General features: G+C 51.7%; 1 protein-coding gene across 1 annotated transcript in view; it reads left to right on the plus strand.

Moving 5' to 3' along the window:
* Window positions 1–2,505: 2,505 nt before the first annotated feature.
* KMT5B (lysine methyltransferase 5B) overlaps window positions 2,506–23,467 on the plus strand; it is a 39,592-nt gene continuing 18,630 nt past the window's right edge. The window contains exons 1-3 of the mRNA XM_054390313.1: window positions 2,506–2,549; window positions 11,960–12,202; window positions 12,999–13,146. Of these exons, the coding sequence (XP_054246288.1) occupies window positions 12,043–12,202; window positions 12,999–13,146 (308 nt within the window). The 5' untranslated portion in view covers window positions 2,506–2,549; window positions 11,960–12,042. The remainder of the gene's footprint in view (window positions 2,550–11,959; window positions 12,203–12,998; window positions 13,147–23,467) is intronic.

A 23,467-nucleotide genomic window follows, 5' to 3' on the forward strand; every position in this document is an offset into this window, starting at 1 on the left:
ACACAATGCTCCAGATGTGGCCTCACCAGAGCTTCTGGAGTTCTCCAAGTTGGCTGTGAAAGTCTTCCAGTTGGTAGAATATGACATATGGATATGAAAGGATATGAAAATGTTGGACCAAACCCAGAGGAAGCCATAAGGATGATCCAAAGGCTGGAGCAGCTCTGCTGTGAGCACAGGCTGAGGGAGCTGGGGGTGTGCAGCCTGCACAAGAGAAGGCTCCAGGGGGACCTCAGAGCTGCCTGCCAGGACCTGAAGGGATCCTGCAGGAAGGCTGCAGAGAGACTTTTGCTAAAGGTGTCTGGAGCCAGGCCAAGGGGGAATGGTTTGAAGCTGAGGCAGAGCAGGGTTAGAGTGGAGCTGAGGAAGAAGTTCTTGAGTGGGAGGGTGGTGAGACTCTGGCACAGGTTGCCCAGGGAGGCTGTGGCTGCCTCCTGCCTGGAGGTGATCAAGGCCAGGCTGGATGAGGCCCTGAGCAGCCAAATCCAGTTGAGAGGTGTCCTTGCCTGTGGCAGGGGGTTAGAGTAGATGATCTCTGAGGTCCCTTCCAACCCAAACCATTCTGAGTGAATCTGGGTTATCCACAGGGTGTGCAAACCCCTCAGCTTCAGAGGCAAGTTCTTGTTACCCACCCACTGTGACACCAACAAACCAAACAAGCACTTTGGCTTGTTTGGACTCATCCCACTTGCAGCATTAAAGCACAACTCCAGCGCCATGCAAAATCTTATTTTACTTAAAATCTTGAGCATCTTACTGTGACTAACAGCCAGGATGTGGCATTGCTGGTGGGTGACAAACCATGGCAAACTTTTTCCTCTTCCACAAGTCTTTATGGATACCTTCAAACACATGCAAACAAACTCCAAGGCTCTAAGAAACTTACAAAAATCAAAGTGGTGTTTGTGAAGAGTCTGCCTTGTGCCCAGCACAACAGCAGGCAAGAAGCATAAAAGGCCAACAAGAAATACTCAGCACACAATAAAACTCCTGAACTTTGAGCAGAAATATGTTTGCCTTCCACTTTCCCCCTTCCTGTAAAGCCATGAGCACCCCGGAGCTGTGGCAGCAGCAGGGATTCGGCTCCCAAATGCCCTCAATCGGCCCCGCGCCTGCTCCCAGGCGGCGTCCCCGCCCCGCAGGCTCTGCCGGGCCCGGAACCTTTTGTTCCGAGAGGCTCAGGAGGAGCCCAACCACCCCCCAGCACCTCCCGCCGCACCCCCGCGAACACGCGTGGGGGTCTGACGGCGGCGGCAACGAAAGGGAGGGGTGAGAGGCCCGGTCCAGCTCCCACACGGGCTCGGGAACGGAGCTGCCGCCCCAGCCCCTCCAGGCCGCAGGGGCCATTTTTAAATGGCTCTGCCAGGCAGAAGCGGTGAAAACAGGTGCCGAAACCCGGGTGCTCTCCACAGCATTAGGGCTGAGGCGCCCGCTCCCTCCGGCAGGCCAAGGCCCGCCGCCGCCGCCGCCGCCGCCGCCGCCGCCTCACGGACGCCAGGCCGCACTGAACGCCCACAAGCGCGACCAGGACGCGACCGCCAACCCCCCCCGCGGCGGGGAGGCCTCGCGTTTAAAGGGCAGCTCCGGGCGGAGGGATCCCTTCACCGTCTGAGGCAGCCGGAACTTCTTCCCGGACACACTGCCGGGCAGCCCAAGCAGCGCTGTAGCCGGGACCTTGTTTTCTCTCTGCGAAATCCTTCCGCGGCGGCCCAGCGCCGAGCTCAGGATCATGGGAACTGCGGCCCGCGCTGTTTCTCCTCCGCGGACGAGGCGCGGAGGCTGGCGGCCGGGCGGGCTTCCGCTGCGCAGCCCGGTGTGAAACGGCAACGGGGGAGGAGGCGGGGAGCGGCGCAGGTTTTGGGAGGGGCGGGCAGGCGGGCGGTGGTTGCCGTTGAATGGTGTATCCTTCCGCGGCGGCGGGCGTAAGGCAGCCCCTCTCCGCCGTGTCCCTCCGCCGCCGGCAGAGCAGGGGCAGGCGGCGTCTTCCCGGACGGGGCGAGGAGGTCGCGGGCTTTGCTGGGAAGAGGCAGAAGAAACTTCGGAGTGCGGTGCGGCGGCCGGAGCAGCGGCCGGTCTGGCTCGGCAGGCAGGAGGAAAAGGGGCTCCCCGCAGAGAAGAAGGAGAAGGAGAGGGAAGCGGCGGCGGCCGGTCCTCGCCGCCGCCCCACGGGGTCTCTGCGAGGGAGCCCGGGGGACTCTTTCTCGCGGGGCTCGGCGGAGGGATCTCTAGGAGCCTCTCCCGTCACCTCCCCCCTGCACCGCTCGCCCCTCGGCGCCGCCATCTTGGGTTTTAATCCGCCATTTTTTTTCCTCCCCCCACTCGGAATTATTTTTTATGACTATCGCTGCTTTTTTTCCCCCGCCTTAGTTTTTCTTCCCCGTTCGCCCCTTCCTCGCTCAGTTTTCGCTTCCTTTCCCTCTGCGGTCTTCCTCCCTTTTTTTTTTTCTTTTTTTTTTTCTCCTCCTCGCTCCTTTGCCGTGGATGATTCATTTTCCACCGGTGGCGGCTGGGGCATCGCCGGGGGACCCAGCGCGGAGGGCAGCCGGGAGGTGAGTGTCGGGAGCGCGCCTTTGGGAGCTGCGCGGGGGAGGCGCTGGGGGCCGCCTGTCAGCGAGCGGCGAGGAGGGGGCGGCCCGGGTGTTGCGCCCCTCCGCTGCGGGGGGACGCGAGGGGCCGTGCCCGGTGTCCTGCCCCGGAGCCTGCCTCTCTTCCTCCCGCCGGGCCGGCGGAGGGGGCAGCGCTTGGGGCCTCCCGCTTCCCCACCGCTTCGGGCAAGGCTGAGAGCGGACCCCGTGCTGCGGGCCGGCGGAAGCCGGGATGGACCCGCGGCCGCTCGGAGACACAGGACTGAGGGGCGGCTGCAGGCGGTGCCGGGGGAGGTGGGGGCCGCGCCGGGGCCGAGGCCGGGCGGCGGCGGGAGGCCAGCCCTAGGGGGCAGCACGGGGCCGGGAGGTAGCTCCGCCCGGCCCGGCCCGGCTCTTCCGCCACCTGCCCGGTGCTGGGCGCTGGGGCTGTGCCCGGAGAGGCGTGCGGGGAGCCGTGGGGGCAGGATGGGAGCTGCTTGGCTGTCTGGGGGCAGCGGTCCTGGCGGCTTCCTCGCTGTGAGCCGGCGTCGGGGCTGTAACCCCTGTCGGTACTGCTGGCGCTTGTGAGAGGGACTCCGCCGGACCCGCCGCTTGCTGCAGCTAGTGGGAGACGCCTCGTATCTGGGGTCTGGGCGATTTTTCACCGGGAAATACGTGCTCTTGAGTAAGGGTAAAGTACATCTTTGCCCAGCATCGATACCTGAAGCTTTAAAGTCAAATTATGTAACACACGTTGCTCTCTGCAAAAGTTAGAGTGAGGTGGGGACAGGGAGAGTGCCTGGGGTTTGGTCTGGGGGGACAGGGAGAGTGCCTGGGGTTTGGTTGAGTTATGCCACAAACAGGATGAGAATCTCAAGTATGTAAGTTGGTGTAGTCTTCTGGTGGGTTGAATTCGGCATCACACAGGAGATGGCAATCTGAAGAGAGTGTTTGATAGCATAGCTATAAATACACAGTGGGAGGCTTTAATTGGTGGGGTTAAAATGTACTCCAGAACAAGTTCAGAGTCATGTTCCATTCCCATCCTCTGAGCCCCATAGCTGTGGATGTATTCTTTCTGTTTTCATTAAACATGAACTTTTGCCCTGAATTCTTTAAGCCTTCTTCATTGCAAGTAACACTGGGTGAGGAAATTATGACTTAGTTGAATGAAAAAATGGGATTTATGTTGTTTAATTAGAGCCCCATAGACATAAACAAACATCTCTGCTTTATGCCCTTTGAGTTCACCAAGAATGAGCCTTCCTTACAGTGGTTACCACTTGTATCTGTGTTCGTATTCCCGATGTGGAGAGGTGTGTCCTCCTGTGCCCAGTGACAGGAGCAGGCAGGGCTCCCGAGTGCTTGCTTTGCTCTGGTAGGACTCTCTTGCTGCAGGACTACAACTCCCAGCGTTCTTTCCAGACAGCATCAGGCTGCTGCCCAGATTCCCACAGTAGGTGCCAGGTGTCACGCTGCTGTGCCCAACAGAGTCCAGAGCTGCAGTGTGAGAGGGCAGAGCGTTTGGGAGCAGTGGTCCTGACCCCTCCCCCCCTGCCCTTACATCCTCTCCTACCAAGGCTGAAGCCAGCAAGGTTCAGACTGCTCCCCTGATTTGGTCCCCACTGGGCTCTGCAGTTGTGCTGGCACAGAGAGAAGGAGGCATGGAGGTGGGTGCAGGCAGGGGGCAGCAGGGCTGCCTTTGGTGCCAGCTTAGTTTGAGGGCTTTGCTGAGCTGTGGTGGTGCTGCTTGTGCCAGCCAGGTCAGCCCTCAACTGCCTGGGAAGCCTGTACCTCACTCAGCTGAGCTGCCACAATACAGTCACAGAATGGGAGGGGTTGGAAGGGACCTCTGAAAATTATCTGTGCCCCTGCTAGGGCAGGTCATGCAGGAACACATCCAGGTGGGGCTTGAAAGTCTCCAGAGAGGGAGACTCCACAGCCTCTCCAGGTAGCCTGGTGCAGGACTCTGCCACCCTCAGAGTACAGAATTTTCTTCTGTCCAGATGGAACTTCCTGCGTTCAAGCTTGTGCTCATTACCTCTTGTCCTGTCAGTTGGGCCCACTGAGAAGAGTCTGCCCTCATCTCCCTGACATCTACCCCTTAGATATTTGTAAGTATTAATAAGATCCCCCCCCCTCAGCCCTTTCTTCTGCAGGCTAACCAGCCCCAGCTCTCAGCCTCTCCTCTGTCCCAGTCCCCTCTGCAGCTCAGTGGCCCTGCACTTGTCCATCTTGAACTGGGAGTGCCCAGAACTGGACACAGCACTGCAAGCTGGTTTTTGTCTTTCCCTGTTTGGTGCTGCTGCTCCAGCACTGCATCCCCTCTTTGCTGAACCTGCTCAGCACCCTGACCCAGCAGGACAGTCACCTACTCTCCCACTTGCTGGGTTAATGAGCTTAAATTGAGGGATGGAGAGGTCAGCTGAGCTTCAGAGTGGGTAGGAGCTGCTGAAGCACCTCTGTGTATCCCCTCTCTGCCACCCATTTATACTGGGACAGTCCTCTGCCTGCGTTGTGCTTGGATGAGCACAAGAGGAAGTGTGGAGGGGGGGGGCAATGACAGAGCTGGGGAGGGTTGAAGCCTGGGTCTGGGGCAGTGCTGGGTCCCTGTGTGCTCCCACAGCTTGCATCCTGTGCTGCAGCTCTGCTGCCCCTGACCCCAGTCACTCTTGACATAGTCCTACACCCTCCCATGTGCTGCTTTTCAGCTGTGTCCAGCTCTGCACTGAGCTTGTTCTGAGATGACACAACCCTGAGGGTTGGCTGACACCTGTCAGGCTGTGCTGCCATCCAGCAAGGTCTGGACAGGCTGGGAGCTGGGTGCAGGCAAACCTCATGAAGTTCAATAAGGACACGTGTAGGGTCCTGCATCTGGGGAGGAATAACAACAGGCACCAGGACAGGTTAGGGGCTGCCTTGCTGGAAAGCAGCTCCATGGGGAATGACCTTGGAGTGCTGGTGGGCAGCAAGTTCTGCATGGGACAGCAATGTAGCCTTGTGGCTGAGAGCCAATGGGATCCTGAGGTGCAGCAAGAAAAGTGTGGCCAGCAGGTTTAGAGAGGTCCTCCTCCCCCTCTACTCTGCCCTGCTGAGACCACACCTGCACTACTGTGTCCAGTTTGGAGCTCCTCAGCTCAAGAGAGACAGAGACCTGCTACAGAGAGTCCAAGGGAGAGCCAGGAGGATGCTTAGGGGACTTGAGCATCTCTCCTGTGAAGAGAGACTGAGAGTCCTGGGGCTGTTTAGTGTGGAGAAGAGAAGACTGAGAGGGGATCTGATCAATGTCTATCAACAGCTGAGGGGTGAGGGTCAAGTGAAGGGGGCCAGGCTCTATCAGTGGTGCACAGCAATAAGCCAAGGAACAAGAGGCACAAGCTTGAACATAAAAGATTTCACCACAACAGGAGGAGAAACTTCTTTACAGTGAGGGTGACAGAGCCCTGGACAGGCTGCCCATGGGGATTGTGGAGTCTCCTTCTCTGGAGACTTTCAAAACCCACCTGGATGCATTCCTGTGTGGACTTCCCTGGGTGATCCTGCTCTGGCATGGAGGGTTGGACCTGATGATCTCTGGAGGTCCCTTCCAACCTCTAAGGTACTGTGATACTGTGAACTCAGACCCCACTGCTTTGTGGTGTTTCTTTCCCTGGTTTAATTTACTGAAGCAGTTCATCCCAGGGGGAAAAGAAAGTCAGACGTGGCTGTGAAGCATCTGCAGGGGTGGGACTGAAGCAGGCATTCCTGGGTGGCCTTTATCCTGCTGAGGAACTGCAACCTCCACTCCGCAATCGTTAAAGTCCTGTGGGAATGTCCAACCTTCCCTTAAGTTACAACTTGGACTACAGGGATTATGGGAAAGTAAACTCCCAAATACCTTCTTTTTATTGTCACCCTCTGTGGCTGCAAAGGGTCCCATGCCTGGCTTTGCTGTGTGTCAGCTGTAAAAACTTGTAGTCCATGGAGCACTGAGTTCCTGTCTCAAGTGACAGTTCAGTGGCTTCACACCCCTTGTGAGCCACTCTGTGCCTCCCTTTCCTCTCTGGATGAATAGTTCCTGTCCGAGCTGTCAGAAACGGAACTCAGATTTGAGGCTGCTCTGAATAACTCCTTCAGGCTGTTCAGGTGTTCATTCAGCTCTGATGTTACTCAGTCTTCAGTATTCTTAGAAACCTGACCACTTCAGGGGTGAGTGGTGGTGGTTATTCAAACAGGGTGGCTGTAGTGAAATCACCTACAGCCTGCTGATCCTACAGGAAAACTGGCTGTGAAGTTGTGCTCTGCTTCCTGGATTCATAGATTCACCGAGTGGGTTGGGTTGGAAGGGAGCTCAAGGCTGATCCAGTTCCAACCCCCTGCCATGGGCAGGGACACCTCCCACCAGCCCAGCTTGCTCAGGGCCTCATCCAGCCTGGCCTTCAACACCTCCAGGCAGGAGGCAGCCACAGCCTCCCTGGGCAACCTGTGCCAGTCTCTCCCCACCCTCACTCTCAACAATTTCTTCCTCCTCTCCACTCTCAATCTCCCCTCTCCCAGCTCCAAGCCGTTGTCCCTCATCCTGGCACTCCCAGCCCTTGTCCGAAGTCCCTCCCCAGCTCTCCTGGAGCCCTTCAGGTACTGGAAGCTGCTCTGAGGGCTTCCTGGAACCTTCTCTCCCCCAGACCGAACAGCCCCAACTCTCCCAGCCTGGCCCCACAGGGGAGGTTCTGCAGCCTCTGATCATCTTTGTTGCCTCCTCTGGACCCTCTCCAGGTCCTTCTTGTGCTGGGGGCCCCAGCAGTGGAGGCAGTGCTGCAGGTGGGGTGTGAGCAGAGCAGAGCAGAGCAGAGGGGCAGAATCCCCTCCCTGTGCTGCTGCTCTCCCTGCTCTGGATGCAGCTCAGCACACAGCTGCCTGCTGGGCTGCCAGGGACCACTGCTGGCTCCTGGGGAGTTTGTCACCACCTGACACCCCCAAATTCAGAGCTGTGTTGTTTCTTTTTCAGAGCTTGCAGTAACAAAGCACACAGCTTTTCTCCTGCTGGCACTGGTTTGTTGGGGAAAGCTGAGCCTGTGGGCATTGGGGCTCTTGCTTTGTGTCTTGTCTTTGCTTTAGGTCACTGTCTCACTGAGGAAGGCTTTTTGCAGCTATAGTTAATTTTAAAAGCAACCAAAGCAAAGTGGTTTAGAAATTGGGTTCTTATAATTAAGCAGCTGTGTTTTAGGAGGTTCTCTGAGTGCCTGTGTGCTGGAGGCTGTAGGGAAAGAGAGGACAATCCCACCTGAATCCTGCTGAGCCTGGTGTCTGTGTCCTGGAGAGGGATGAACAAAATCCACTGCCTCTGATTAGAAGCTGTCCCTGTCTGTTAACTTAGAAGTCTTTTTATGCAAAAACTTCTGGAAGACTAAAATAATTCTTGAATTTCTCATGCCTACTGATGTTTGTATGTGTAGTTTAGGGGGTTTTGCAGCTTCCCCCCCCCCCCCCCCCCCCAAAGCTTTTCTGAATCCATAGATTTCCCAGGGAAGGGCTCAAAACTTGGGAGGCTCAGGCAGCTTTTGAGATCCATTAGAAGAGCCACAGAGCTTCTTGACTCAAATTCATGCTGCAAAGTGTAGTAAATGCCTGTAAAAGGACCAAGGCTTTCTGTATGTGATACCGATCTGGTGCTACACCTGGCTTGGAATCTCCTGTGGTGTCAGCATTGATTATGTTTATGCTTCAGTTGTTACTTGGTGCTTCCAGATGTTACTGAAATGCAAATAATTACAGGTGTAATAAATTTAGACAGGTAACTGAAACTTGAGTTTTGTTTTCCTTTGGTGCCAGAGCCCTTTAGCAGGAACTTCTGTGTGGAGGTGTCAGTATAATCCAAGTTTTCCTTGTCTAGGTAGATGGTGTTCATCTCTTCCTTTTCTCCTTCTGTTCCTGAAGGACTTGTGAGCACGAGTCTGGTGTAGACAGAGCATGGAGAGCAAATCCCATCTGAAGATGTATCAGAGATCACATGGCAGTGATCACACAGGCTGTCTCTTACCCTCCTTAGGTTCTCTGTCACATTAGCAGCTCTAATCCTCACTGGGAAAGGAATCCTGTCTGTTTTGTTTCTGACACCATTTCTTACAGGCAGTGTTTGTGTTTGGGGAGGAGGAGTGGAGGCTGAAGAAGTACACTTGCAGAGGTCAAGTTTGGTATTTTGCTGGTCCTAGGAAATACGAGGCAGCAGTAGGTGGAGAAAAAGGGTTTGCTTCTTAGGCTGCCAGACTCAAATAGATGGTGGTTTTTCACAGTATTTGCTAGACATAGAATCATAGAATCACAGAGTGCTAGGGTTTGGAAGGGACCTCCAGAGATCGTCTCAGAGATCATCAGGTCAAATCCCCCTGCCAGAGCCATGTCACCCAGGAATATGTCCAGGCAGGCCTTGGAAGATCTCCAGAGGAGACTCCATAGCTTCTCTGGGCAGCCTGCTGCAGGGCTCCAGCACCCTCACAGTAAAAAAGTTTTTTGTCATCTTGACATAGAACCTCATGTGATTGAGTTTGCATCCATTGCCTGTGGTCCTGTCACTGGGTATCACTGAAAAGAGCCTGGCTCCATCCTCCTGACAGCCCCCCCCCCAAGATGTTTGTAGACATTGATGAGGTCCTCTCTCAGCCTTCTCTTCTCCAGGCTAAACAGGCTCAGGTCTCTCGGCCTTTTCTTGTAAGAGAGAAGTTCCAGTCCCTTCATCATCTTCATCACTAAATGATTTCTGTTTTGCTTGGGAGGACTATTGTTGGCATCTGTGTCAGTCTATTTTGCAACAAAAGCAACTAGTTCTCCTAATGCTTGGTGTTCTTTGACTGTTCTGTGGCTATTCCCTCTGAGCTTTGCTGTTGTGCTTCCCCTGCCCTTACTGTGTGTGTTAGGTAGAGATGTGTTGGCTCAGGTAGTCCTCAGCCTCCCCAGACTGCTCTCAGGGAAGAGCAGCTCCCTTCTTTGTGCAGAGTTCCCCTTCTTGTGGCTGAAGGTGCAGCTGCCATGCCTGTTAGATGTGAGAGGCACCATGGGCTGAATGTTTTCCCTCCAGGTGTGGCATAGCAGTACTCATCTGCAGCTGGACTTCAAGGTGGGCTTCCCTTACCAGTACCTGCTCTGAACTGCAGCAGACCACAAAGTGCAGCTCAGTCCTGCCTCACAGAGACCAGAAGACTGAGTTCATTGCAGGTTTTTCATGTAGCTTTTGGTTCTAATGCTCTACTACCTGCTATCAAACTAAGGAATGGGGTTAATTAGTGTGTGTAGGGATGGAAAATTAATTGAAAGAAGGAAGTTTAAGAGCAAGTCTGTCTCTAGTATTCTCCAGGATAGTGCAGGTACCTGTCTCCTGAAGGAAGTTCAGGTGGCATACTTAGCAAGAAAGCTTTGGGGGGTTGGTTTGTTGTTTTTCCTTTGTTCATTTCCTTTTAAAATGTATGTTAGCAGATAAGCTCTCTCAAGGGAATAAAAAAAAAAGCCTTGTGTTGTCTGAACAGGTTACCTAAAGATTTCCAAGGGGGGTTTGAGGTCCTGTGTGAAAATATCTGCTTCTGCATATAGCTAAATGCAACAAATAGAGTTTCCACCAGCAAGTTTTAAGTGTCAGCTCTGTTCTCTGAATGCTCTATCTGGTGACTTGCTGAAGACCTCAGTCAGCATGCATAGCAACTTTTGCCTGCTGGTAGTCAGCTGCTTGGTTCCAGCTGTGTTAAAGAGGTGTGTCCACACTTGCTGGTGCACCACAATTGACATTTAAACCTTGAGATTTTGTGATCCTGAGGTCAAAGCAATCCCTTCTGACATCAAGAAAAGTCCTTGCCTGACAAAATTACCTCAATTCTTTTTCTTTATACTGAGGCAGTAGTTCAGGCAGCTGCTCCTCAGAGTGATTGGTACACTTGTGGATAACTTTACTGTCCTTCTGTGCCAGCTTGTAAAGGTTCTAAAGCCTGCCAGTTTCTGCGTGACAGTTTTAGGAAGAGGTTTGAGGCAATCCATAAAGTCATAGAATGACAGAATGGGTTGGTTTGGAAGGGACCTCAAAGCTCATCCAGCCCCAACCCCCTGCCATGGGCAGGGACACCTCCCACCAGCCCAGCTTGCTCAGGGCCTCATCCAGCCTGGCCTTCAACACCTCCAGGCAGGAGGCAGCCACAGCCTCTCAGGGCTATACCAGTGTCTCCCCAGGCTCACTGACAAGAATTTCTTCCTCATCTCCAGTCTCAATCTCCCCTCTTTCAGTTTAAATCTCTCTCATCCTATCACAAGCCCTTGTAAGTCACTTGTCTCTCCTCTTATTTCTTCACTCTTCTGCACTTTGTAGCTTAGTTACTAACCAGCTGCCAGCAATGTTTCTGTAGCTGTCAGCAGCTGGACCACAAGGTGTGTAAGAAAAATCCAGTCTTGCTCTAGTCCCACCTGCTGACAAGCAGCATTTCTGCAAGAGCCCTGGTTGGGGAGCATGTGGATAGTGTGAATTGTGAGATGCCTGCTAGGTGCTGTGAGCAGAGCAGCAGCACCTGGTTAGATCCCAGGGGGAGGCCAAGGCACAAGGTGTTTGTTGAGGAGGAAGCAGCAAGGAGGAAGGTGAATCCAAACCAAGTAAATGAGTTACTAATGCATAAATGCAGCTGTAAAATACTGTGTCAGACTTTTCCCTGAGAGTTAGACAGAGTGAGAGCACGAGGAGCTTCCTTAGAATTATTTCTGCTGCAGGCAAACTCCAGCATCTGCTCTGCTGGCCAGTTGTGTGCTGTAGGATTTCAGCTGTCCTTGTGACCCCCCACTTCTACTGCCCCTTGGAACTGGAGGTGTTGTGAGTGGCTTTGTGTGACACAGAACAGTAAAAGTAGTGCTTTGGGTTATTGCTGAGGGCTTTTTGAACTTTGAGTTTTCAATAAGGATTTGCCATCTTTCCCCAGCCCCATTCAAACCTAGCAGTTTCCTGGTGGTTCCTTTTCACTCTTCTTAACTGTGTTCATCTTTAGTGTTTGGGGTGTTTGCTGTAGAGTTCCTGACAGGTTACAGCTGTTAGTTATGAGGAAATAGAATCTTATTTGTGTGAGTTTGGAGTCACACAGCTTGGGTGTGGGTTTAGCCATCTGTCTGTCCAAACAGGTAAGTAAGTAAAGCTTTTACCACTGAGCTGTCCTTAGGGATTGATCACCTTTAGAACTGGCCCTCCCATGTGTAGCTGTGAGTTGTAGGACACCACCTGTGGATATCTCCATTTGCAACAGTGCCCTGTGCCAGTGCTAACCAGCTGGTTTTCTTTCTTCCCAAGGCAAATGCAGGTCACCACCTTTCCTCCTCTCTCCTTTTTTCTTGTTCAAATCTGCATCTTAGCAGCAGTTTCCCAGGCAGCTCTAATCACTTTTCTCTTTTGCTTCCAGTAGGAATCGGAACTGAACTTATTCATCCACTTCTCCAAGCCTTTTGAAAAGTGACTAAATGCAACTGAGTCAGACTGTCTGTGGGCATGAAGTGGCTGGGAGAATCCAAGAACATGGTGGTGAATGGCAGGAGAAGTGGAAACAAGTCGTCTAATGACCATGGCCAGAGTCAGAGCAAGCTGCAGCACGTGGGAAAGGAGAACCCCAAGGCTGGCAAAAATGGAGTGGAGAGAAGATCAAGCAGATGTACGTACAGGGGGGTGCAGCTCAGCTGGCAGGCTGCAGGCCAGGATGCTGGCTTCTTCCAGGGCAGGAAGGAGGTCTGCCAGCAGGAGAAGCAGTAGTGTCTGGGTTTTTTTCTTGCATGTTTGAGCTCACTTCAGGCACGTAGATCTCTTCAGATCGATTTGAAAGTGAAGTGAGAGTAAGTGGATGTGAAGGAATTTTGAACTGGTACCAGCAGGACATACATGGTTAGCACCACAAGAGAGCCAGTGTCAGTGGGAAGGTCTGGTTGGAATTACTCAGCCAGGTTTTAGTGAGTGCAAACCCCACTCTGGATGGAGTCACATACATCAGGAGTCATTCTGAAATGGATTTAAGGAAGGTGGAGTTTGGGGTTCTGTCCTGGTCTGGGATGAAGGACTAAATCCGAAGTCCTTGATGCAGATGTTGGGAAAAGCAGGTTTGACATTTTCATGGCCTCATTATGTTTATAGGTCAGAAATTTTAGAGGCAGAGGTGACTGAACTGTGCAGTGCTAAAGATTCTTGGAGTTGGGGAGGAGAAGAAAGAAGGACACCAAAATACTCAAAGACCCCCATAAAATATGTTCTAAAATCCTTTCTCCATTGACTGCTACATAAATGAACAAAAGCAAGAGTTGAAACCTTGATTGTGCTCCTGCTTCTCCAGGTAGAGACCAGTTCAGGAAGATGATGACATGTGTCTTCTCTCCAGCTGGTGGCTGTCTGTCCCTGAACCCAGCTGGGCTTTGTGGCTTTCCTCCCATGATCTCTAATTCATCCTCTCTTGTTTGCAGGTAGCGGTGCTGCAGGATTTGAGGGTCAGAGTCGTTATGTGCCTTCCTCTGGAATGTCTGCCAAGGAGCTGTGTGAAAACGATGACCTAGCAACTAGTTTGGTTCTTGATCCCTATTTAGGTTTTCAGACACACAAAATGAATACTAGGTAACTTGGTTTTCTTTTTCGGAAAAATAACTGTATCTTTTCGGTTGATGTAATCAGGGCAGATCTGGGGGATTTCTTGAACCTTTATGGAAGCAGTCTGGGAAAATGGCAATTTGTGAGTAGCTTCCAGCTTGGAAGTGGTGTTGCACAGGAAACTGGGGCCTAGAGCTCGGTGCCAGCACATGCTTGTGCTGTGGAACAGGTTGTGAATAGACCTGTTAATGGACCCATTCCTAGCTTAGAGCTGCTCTTCACTTTGGAGCCATCAGCCATTTGAAGTGCTTCAAAGACAGAAGGCAGCACTGGGGACTTGTCTGGTTTTTTACCTGCCTGGGTGCTTTTGTTTTTAACTTCCTTTTGACAGCACAAGAAAGATGTAGTTCTTCTCCAGACTAAGCAACCCCAGGTCCCTCAGCTGCTCCTCCCCAGCCCTGTCCTCCAAACCATTCCTCAGCTTTGTTGCCTTTCTCTGGACCTGCTCCAGCCTCTCAGTGTCCTTCTAGGAGTGAGGGGCCCAAAACTGAACCCAGCGCTCAAGCTGTGGCCTCAGCAGTGCCCAGCCCAGGGGCACCATCCCTGCCCTGCTCCTGCTGCCCACATCATTGCTGATCCAGGCCAGGCTGCTGGTGGCCTTCTTGCTCAACTGGGCACTGCTGCCTCATCTTCAGCTGCTGTCACCTAACACCCCCAGGTCCTTTTCCACCAGGCAGTTTCCAGCCACTCTGCCCCCAGCCTGGAGTCTTCCTGGGGTTGTTGTGACTCAAGTGCAGCACCCAGCACTTAGCCTTGCTGAACCTCAAAAAGCTGACCTCAGCCTGGCCAGATCCCTTTGCAGAGGCTTCCTACCCTCCAGCAGCTCAACACCCCTGCCTAATTTAGTGTCATCTACAAACTTTGTGAGGGAGCCTCCGTCTCCTCATGCAGATCACTGAAAAAGATATTGAAGAGAACTGGCCCCAGGACTCAGCCCTGGGGAACACCACTGGTGACCAGCCACCAGCTGGAATTAACTCCATTCTCCACCATTCTGTGGGCCTGGACATCAGCCTGTTTTAAATTCAGCAAAGCCTTTACCCATCCAAGCCATGAGCAGCCAGGTTCTCCAGGAGGGTGCTGTGGGGTGCTGTGTAGAATGCCTTGCTGAAGCACAGGTAAACAACACCCACAGCCTGTGCCTCATCCACTGAGCAGGTCACCTTGCTGTGCAGTAATAAGAGCTGGGGTTTCCAGGCAGGACACCAAGGGAAACAGGCTGCTCAGCCCTCCAGGCTGTTGCTCTGGCTGTCTTTAAAGAGAAGTCTGCCTGTGCAGCATGGGCACATAAGTAGCATATCAGTGAAGGAGGTTTTTGGTGGTGTGTGACAAGGTGATTGCTTCAGCAGTGCCTGCTGGATTTATTGGTGGTGTGGTGTGACATAAGTGCTTGCTGGTACAACCTGACAGCCTGGGTTGCAGGGCAAATTGAAGCAGGGTAAGTGCAAGACTTACCCCAAAGAGTCTGTTGGTTTTGTTGGAGAGTGCCACATCCATCTTTAAAAGGATGTTCCTGTTCCCTCTTGCCTTGGTTGCACTATCAGGGTGTGCCCAGGGCAGTGGCTAGGTTGATGTCCTCCCAGTTAGTTCAGAGGGGCTTTGTGTTTCCAACAGTTCATCCCTCTGGAGCTCTGTGCTCAGCTGAGTTGCATGGATGGGAGTCTGCAGGTGAGTTGTTAGGCTGTTACCTGGGAGTCATTGTCTAATGGCTGGAGAAGCTACTTTCTTAAAAGTTGTTTTCTGCTGATAACTTTTCAACACCCAAAATACTGAGTCAAAAGGCTGCACAGACTCTGTCTTAATGTGTTTCACAGAATCACACAGTGGTAGGGGTGGGAAGGGACCTCCAGAGACCATCCAGTCCAACCCCCTACCAGAGCAGAGTCACCCAGGGCAGGGCACACAGGAACACAGCCAGGTTGGATTTGAAAGTCTTCAGAGAAGGAGACTCCACAGCCTCTGTGGGCAGCCTGCTCCAGGGCTCCAGCACCCTCACACCAAAGAAGTTTCTCCTCATCTTGAGGTGTAACCTCTTGGGTTCTAGCTTATATCCATTATTTGTCCTATTACTGTGTGCCACTGAAAAGAGCCTGGCCCCCTCCTCCTGACACCCACCCCTCAGGTGTTTGTAGACATTGATCAGATCCCCTCTCAGCCTTCTTTTCTCCAGACTCAACAGTCCCAGGTCTCTCAGCCTTTGCTCATATCAGAGATGTTCCAATCCCTTAATCCTCCTGGTAGCTCTCTATTGCACTCCCTCCAGCAGGTCCCTGTTTTTCTTGGACACAGCATTCCACATGTGGTCTCACCAGGGCAGAGTAGAAGAGGAGGAGAACCTCCCTGGGTCTGCTGGACACACTTTTACTAATGGACTCCTCAGACTTGAAGGATAGCTACAGGCAGCCCTCAGGGGCAGTGGTTAATAATCTTGGAGCACTGTGGGAAGTATTTAGGGTGAGGCTTACAGCCTCTACCAGAAACATCACCTGGCCTCTTCAGTAGTGTCCTATTGAGAGAAAGTTTCTGTTCTTGTAGTGAATTAAAATAAAGGCATCAGCAGAGTTCTTGTTTTGGTGCAGTGCTGACATCTGCTTCTTTCTGTGGCTGTGACAGTTAGATCATCTTCCTTCCATCTACTAAGCTGTAAATTTTCTGGAGCTCCTGAGATCTGTAACTGTTGTCTGGCTTTCAGGGAAGGGGGAGGGACAGCAAGTGTGAAAAGACTCCAGATACCAGCTGTCAGTACCCAGATAGATGGTTGGAGTAGAGAGAAAGATAACAGCCTGTGCTGGGACATCTTCTGCCTCAGCTTGGGGAAGTCATGAGAGTCACATTGTTTGTGCATGGAGATGCAAGCAAACATCTTCTGTTGTTGCCTTCTCCTGGTTTAGTTGGGGATAGGCTGTGGCAATGACTCTGTCCCCATCCTGCTTTGCTGGGGGAAGCACAGAAGAGGTTTGTATCTTTGCAGCTAGTAGCCCACTGTAGGTAGATGACCACTTAATTAAGTTGTGCTTTACCTAACTTTGGAGGCTGAGTCTGTGGTTTTGTTTCTCTTAAGTGTCTTCTGTATAAGCCCTTTCTGAGCAGCATTCCTTCCTTTGGGTGAAGAATTTGGAAAGCCCTTTTGTATTGCCAAGAATGTACTGATCAGAGGGAAAAAATCCTCATAACAGTCAGTAAAGTGCCTTAATAATCATTGGAACATCCTTGTTTGCTGTCTTCTTTGTACTGAGTGAGTGATCTTACAGCAGAGTGATGAGAAGAACAGGATTGTTTTTCTTTTTCTTTTCTTTTCCTTTTTTTTTTTCCCTGGGGACCATAACTATAAATGCAGTTTCTGAATGCCCTCTGTCTTGGGAGCTGGGCTGTTAGCTCTGTAAGCTGTCATGTCAGTAACATCTGGCAGAGCTGAAGGCTGCTTTTCAAAAGATTACAGTTGAATCCCCCAATGAATTTGTCCAGTGTTCTGAGATGTCTTCTTGTCACCAGGAATTTGATGGGTGGCATGAAATGGAGCTGTGGAAATGTCTTCAGTGACTTCACCTAAAAGCAGTTTTTTTTCCTCCTCTGTGATTTGCAGAAGGCAGCAAGTCATTTTCAGAGCTTCTGGCCTGCTTTACAAGCCCTGTGGTCATTCTTTCATTCAGTTGATAGCTCTTGACAAAATAGCAGGTTGGCAGTTAATAAAAAGGCCATGGCTTGTGTCGGGAAGTGCAATCTTCTCAAGTATAGCTGTTCCAAGAGCTTTAGGTTCTTCTTGTACAAATCCTGTTTTATCAGACCTTTTTTTTTCAGTGACAAAGACTTTCTGGTTGGGAGATTCCCTTAGTCTCACATGCCTGTCCTTTTTGTCAAAAGAAATCTGATTTTGCAAGCTGTTGCTTCCTGGCTTGAAGGCTGCCTGACACCAGAGCTGCAAAGTGACCCTTGTAAAGAGCCAGGTGAGCTCTGGCTGCTCTTCCCCTCTCTTACTTGCAGCTCCCAGGAGACTTTCTGGTGGCCTTCCAGGATGTGAAGGGGGCTACAAGAAATCTGGGGAGGGACTTTTGAAGGTGTAAGGGAGTGATAGGAGGCGGGGGGATGGAGCAAAACTAGAAGTGGGGAGATTGAGTTTGAATGTTAGGAAGAAGTTCTTCCCCATGAGGGTGGTGAGAGACTGGCACAGGTTGCCCAGGGAGGTGGTAGAAGCCTCATCCCTGGAGGTTTTTGCAGCCAGGCTGGATGTGGCTGTGAGCAACCTGCTGTGGTGTGAGGTGTCCCTGCCCATGGCAGGGGGTTGGAACTGGCTGAGCCTTGAGGTCCCTTCCAGCCCTAACAATTCTGTGATGCTGTGGCACTTCCTAGCTGAGCACTGGCTGGTGAGGTCACACACCTTGGGCTCTGAGCCACTCCTCATCATTCTGCACACAAATGTGTTGGGGTTTATGTCTGGAGCCAGGCTTCTGATCACACTGCTGCTCTTGGCACCACTGCTTCCTGCTTCCCAAAGCACCAGCAGCATCCTAGGGAGGACTGAGAGTAGTTCAATGGCTTTCCAAGTTTGCAACTGCTCTAGGAAGTCAGGTGCATTGTAGTCTGTCTTGGAAGAATCTAGGGCTGTCTCCTGGCTCCCAGTTAAGGTCCAAACTGCTCTGCACTGGTGGTAGTGCACTGGTGGCAGTGCACTGGTAGCTTGTCTGATAAGGTGAGAGTGAAGGCCTAAGCTTTAAGAGCTAATGTGTTTTCCATAGCAAACATCACGTCTGGGGAGTTGCTTTCTGTCAGTAATGCACCAAGAGCAAGTCCTGGCCATGGTGTAAACCATCAGTCATTCCTGTGTGTGACAGGGGATGGCACTTTTGTCCCTTGGAGTCACTGTTGTGCAATAACGAGACAAAAGGCAAAGCAGTTCCATATCAGCCTGGAGAAGAGGTGGGTTTGGACAAGGGCTTGGGGTGTCAGGATGAGGGACAATGGCTTTGAGCTGGGAGAGGGGAGATTGAGAGTGGAGAGGAGGAAGAAATTGTTGAGAGGGAGGGTGGGGAGAGACTGGCACAGGTTGCCCAGGGAGGCTGTGGCTGCCTCCTGCCTGGAGGTGTTGCAGGCCAGGCTGGATGAGGCCCTGAGCAAGCTGGGCTGGTGGGAGGTGTCCCTGCCCATGGCAGGGGGTTGGAACTGAATGAGCTTTAAACTCCCTTCCAACCCAACCCATTCTGTGAATCTATGGATCACTTCATTCATTGGTCTGTGCTGAGTCTTCTCTGTGCTCCTTAGCTCATTTCAGTGTAATAATTGAAGGTATCTTGAATGGAGTTTGGAGTTAGAACAAGTTTGATGGCTTCTGCTGCACAGCCTTATGTGGCTGTGGATGTTTAGTTCAGCTGCAGTGCTGTGGAGATCCTGGATTAGAGGTAGGCAGCTCTTCTCTGGTGGCATGGTGGTTAAGAATGAAGGTTCTTCATTCTTCAGGCCTCAGGGTCTGTGTACATCCCAAAGTAATTCTGTTTGCCTTCCATGTAAAAGCTGCTTTCTCTAACTGTTTTTTTTTCCTTTTTTTTTTTTTTTTTAAGTTTTCTGATAAGTCATAGAATCACAGAATGGGTTGGGTTGGAAAGGACCTCAAAGCTCATCCAGCCCCAACCCCCTGCCATGGGCAGGGACACCTCCCACCAGCCCAGCTTGCTCAGGGCCTCATCCAGCCTGGCCTGGAGCACCTCCAGGCAGGAGGCAGCCACAGCCTCCCTGGGCAACCTGTGCCAGTCTCTCCCCACCCTCCCTCTCAACAATTTCTTCCTCCTCTCCACTCTCAATCTCCCCTCTCCCAGCTCCAAGCCATTGTCCCTCATCCTGGCACTCCCAGCCCTTGTCCCAAGTCCCTCCCCAGCTCTCCTGGAGCCCCTTCAGGTACTGGAAGGCTCCCTGGTCTCCCCAGAGCCTTCTTTTGGTACCTGCTAAATGAATCTTCCTGTGTGGAGTGCCAGAGTAGGAATGAATGGAAGTGCTGAGGAGGATTTTTGTGTCCCCCATGTCTATTTAATAAAAACATTCATTCTCTATCCCTCCTGAGGGGAGGGAAATGCTGTGCCTGTCAGATCTGTCTTCAGTCCCAGGCTGGAGGTTTGGCCACGCTGATGTGTGTGCAGCCTCAGCCCAAGCAGTTCAAGCGGCATGAATTGCTTTCTTCATTCCAAATACTGGTTTGAACTTTGACCCTTAAAGATCCTGGGGCCTTCCAGCCTTGCTGTCCAGCTTCTGTGCTGAATCTCTGCTATCAGCTCAACAGCAACTTGCTGTCTTTACGTAGCCCCTTCAGGAAAAATATCATCCAGGCAAAGTTCCTGTGGTTGAGGGGCTGCTGGGATGCTGTGTTTTGATAAGGCACTCCTCTTGATGTCCTTTGGTCAGAAGATAAGAAATAGGTTGAAAATTGTGACCACGTGCTGGGATGCTGGCTGGAGTTCCATGCTGGATCTCTTGTAGGGTCAGTGTCTCCTTGTTCAAACTCACTGCTCTCAGTGACTGAGACTGAGCAAGGTCCTGTGCTCCTGAACTTACCAGAAACTCTCCTTTAACTTCCTTTATAGGCAATCTGACCTTTGGCTTTATACCTTGGAGTTTCAAGATTAAGTGTTCCTGAGGTAAGAGAAATTTGAGAGAGAAAGAGCTTTGCTTGCCCAAGCCATTTCCTTATATCTTTGGTTGGAGCACCTCAGTTTGCCTTTTTTTGGGATAAGGTCATCTTTCAGCTCATTTTAAAGTTGCAATAGCTGCAGCTGGTTTGGATCTTCTGGCCTAAGGAAAAAGGAAGATTTCCTAGCAAAGGGTGAAAGGTTTTGCTGTGCAGGTTGTCAGGAGGAAGGGTGGTTGTTACTTCTGTAAAAATGCCACCACAACTGAGTGTTTCATTCTTAGCTAACTTGCTACAACAAATTGTTTGGGGCAGACTCCTTGCTCTGTGAGCTCTGTGAGACCTGACCCCTGGAGATGTTGGAAGGGTGGGTAAGGACTCTGTGCCTGTGAGCAGATTCAACCCCCAGTGTGTCTTCTTCAGTTTGCAGGATGGAGTCTGATAAAGGCCAGAGGTCTGCCTAAGCAATTCTGACTTGAATGCCTCTCTGTTTCGAGGCTGGGCTGGCTCCTTGGTTTTTTGGCTTCCTTGTGTTCTGTCTCTGTTGCTCTTCTTAGGGCTGCCCTCATGGCTGGGGATAAAGATGTGCAGGGCTGGAGCCAGGCTCTGCTCAGGGATGGCCAAGGACAGCACAAGAGGCACTGGGGGTGAGCTGGAGCAGAGGAGGTGCCACAGGAACAGGAGGGAAAACTTTGTCCCTGTGAGGGTGCCAGAGCCTGGAGCAGGCTGCCCAGAGAGGTTGTGGAGTCTCCTTCTCTGGAGATTTTCCACATCCCTGGATGTGTTCCTGTGTTCCTGGCAGGGAGGTGGGACTGGATGATCTCTGGAGGTCCCCTCCATCCCCTCCAATTCTGTGATTCTGAGCTAGTCTCCTATTTTACTGACAGTTGAAAGCCAGTGTCTTTGGCTCAGCTAATACACATTGAGCTGGGGAGTCTTTTCAGACTCTCTTCATGGTGCTGCTCAAAACCAGTCATTAGACTCTTCCAGGAGATGTGTAGATTGGATTTTTTGGTTATGTTTTTAATGCTGAGTGTAAAGGAGAATGCCCTGTGACACCAAAGTGATAATATTTAAGGTTGCTTCTCAAACCTTAGCATTTTGGTAGGTAGTGCTGAGGAAGACTAAGGAGTAAACCGCTGCTTCATGATATTCCTGGGAGGAGCCAAGAATCTATCAATAAACTCCTGTCCAGGGCTGCACCCAGAGGAGTGTGGCCAGCAGGGCAAGAGAGGGGATTCTGCTCCTCTCTGGTGAGAACCCACCTCAAACACTGCATCCAGTTCTGGTATCCCATCATGAGAAGGACATGGAACTGTTGGAGTGGGTCCAGAGGGGTTCAGAAGTGCAATCCCAGGCCTGGAGCACCTCTGCTATGAGGACAGGCTGAGGGAACTGGGAGTGTTCAGCCTGGAGAAGGCTCTAGGGGATCTTAGAGCTGCCTTCCAGTACCTGAAAGGATCCTGCAGGAAGGCTGCAGAGAGACTTCTGCTGCGGGGGTCTGGAGCCAGACCAAGGGGGAATGGCTTGAAGCTGAGGCAGAGCAGGGTTAGAGTGGAGCTGAGGAAGTTCTTCAGTGGGAGGGTGGTGAGACTCTGGAACAGCTTATGGGTGCCCCCTGCCTGGAGGTGTTCAAGGCCACCTTAGATGAGGCCTTGGGCACCCAACTCTAGTTGAGAGGTGTCCCTGCCCATGGCAAGGGGTTGGTGTAAACGATCTCTGATGTCCCTGCCATCCTACCCTGTTCCAGGCTTTCTTGGCATGTTAGCTAAATTGGCTTCTTCAGTGCCTCCAGTCAGAAGTTACCTCTTAAAGCAGATACGGAGGTACTCTGTGAAAGTACAGAAGGTTTTGTGAGGAGCCTGGGTTGTGGTGCAGACTTAGCTCATAAATCTCTCGTGCTCTCAGTGCAGCTTATGGCTGCCAAGCTGTGAAGAACTCCCTGACTCGGGCAAGGGTGCAGAGCATGGCTGTGTTTCATTGATTTGGGAACCTTGCAGTGGAATGCATTTCATCATCATGTATCCAGTTTTGGGCTCCCCAGTTCCAGAAAGACAGGGATCTGCTGGAGAGGATCCAGTGAAGAGCTACAAGGATGATAAAGGGACTTGAACATCTCTCCTATGAAGAGAGACTGAGGGCCCTGGGACTGTTGAGTCTGGAGAAGAGAAGGCTGAGAGGGGATCTGATCAATGTCTATCAATATCTGAGGGGTGGGGCTCAGGAGGAAGGGGACAGGGTGTTTTCAGGGGCATCTGGTGATAGGACAAGGAATAATGGATATAAGCTAGAACCCAGAAGGTTCCACCTCAGCATGAGGAGAAACTTCTTTGGTGTGAGGCTGCAGGAGCCTGGAGCAGGCTGCCCAGAGAGGTGCTGGAGTCTCCTTCTCTTGAGACTTTCAAAACCTACCTGGCTGTGTTCCTGTGTGCCCTGCCCTGGGTGCCCCTGCTCTGGCAGGAGGGGTTGGACTGGATGATCTCTGGGGGTTGCTTCCAACCCCTACCATTGTGTGATTCTGTGATGTTGGTTTCCAGCATACTTCCATGTCCTTGTGGACGCTTCTTGCTTGCTTGGGTTCCTCTTTATCTTTTCTTGTGGTCTCTGTCTTGTCACCATGTCAGCAATATCAGTGCAGAGTTTTGGTAGAGGTACTGCAGGAGGTTCTTGCTATTCATTTTTGAAGCCTTAGGTGCTGAGAGTTGTGTTCTTTGGAAAACTTGGTTCAGGTTTCGGGGCATGTGACATCCATCTGACCGTTCAAAGTTTTGGCCTTTTTATGATCTCTTCACTCTCTTCCTGCTCCCAGCTTTCTTCTTACCCTTTTCAGGAGCTGGACATAGAGTAAAACTATGCTGTGTCTCAGGAATGATACAACATCAGTTACTGCTGGACACTTAGAGGAGTTCCACCAGCAGTGTTCAATGCCCAAGGCAAGAGCCTGGAGAAACATCTGCTGAATGTCATCTGTGGAGTCTGCAGATGACTTCCAAAGGCTTGGGGCCAAGGTTCTGAGCTCCCTAAGGTAGTTGGATAGCCAGCCCCTGAGAAGGGTGTGTTGTGAGAGACTGGAGCTGTGAGATGTGCTTAGACTGCTAGAAAGTGTAGGTTCTTTTCCTGTAGGCTTTGAGAGCTGCTCTTCAAGCTTAGCATCTGTCCTGCCTTTTTTACCTTTGTTTTTCACCACTGATCATAGATGACTCTGCACTCAGCAGGGACATCCTCCACTAGATCAGGTTGCCCAGAGCCCTGTCCAGCCTCACCTTCAATATCTGCAGGGATGGGACCCCAACCACCTCCCTGGGCAGCCTATTCAGTGTTGCAGCAATCTCCTGGTGCATAACCTTTTAAACTCCCTGCCTGCCTGAGGAAGCTCTCTGAGTATTGACTCTCAGATCTGGGAGAACCCTTTCTGTTCAGGAGAAAACAGGGAGCTACTCTTCTTGTATCTGCCTGACAAGTTGAAGGAGACTCTGCTGTGCTACAGAGCAAAAATAACCAGCATGTGATAATGCCAAAGAAGTTTGCTGTTCTCCCATGGTGAGGTCTCAGCAGCTTGTTGGCTTTTTGGGGAGATGGGATAAGGATCTTTTTTACTAAAAAGCTTGATTTAAAACTTCTTGGCATAGCACATGCCTTGTTCAGTGAGCATGTCTGTCTTGACTGGCTACTGCTGTC

This window comes from Indicator indicator, chromosome 21 (genome assembly GCF_027791375.1).
Source record: "Indicator indicator isolate 239-I01 chromosome 21, UM_Iind_1.1, whole genome shotgun sequence".
Lineage (NCBI taxonomy): Eukaryota > Metazoa > Chordata > Aves > Piciformes > Indicatoridae > Indicator > Indicator indicator.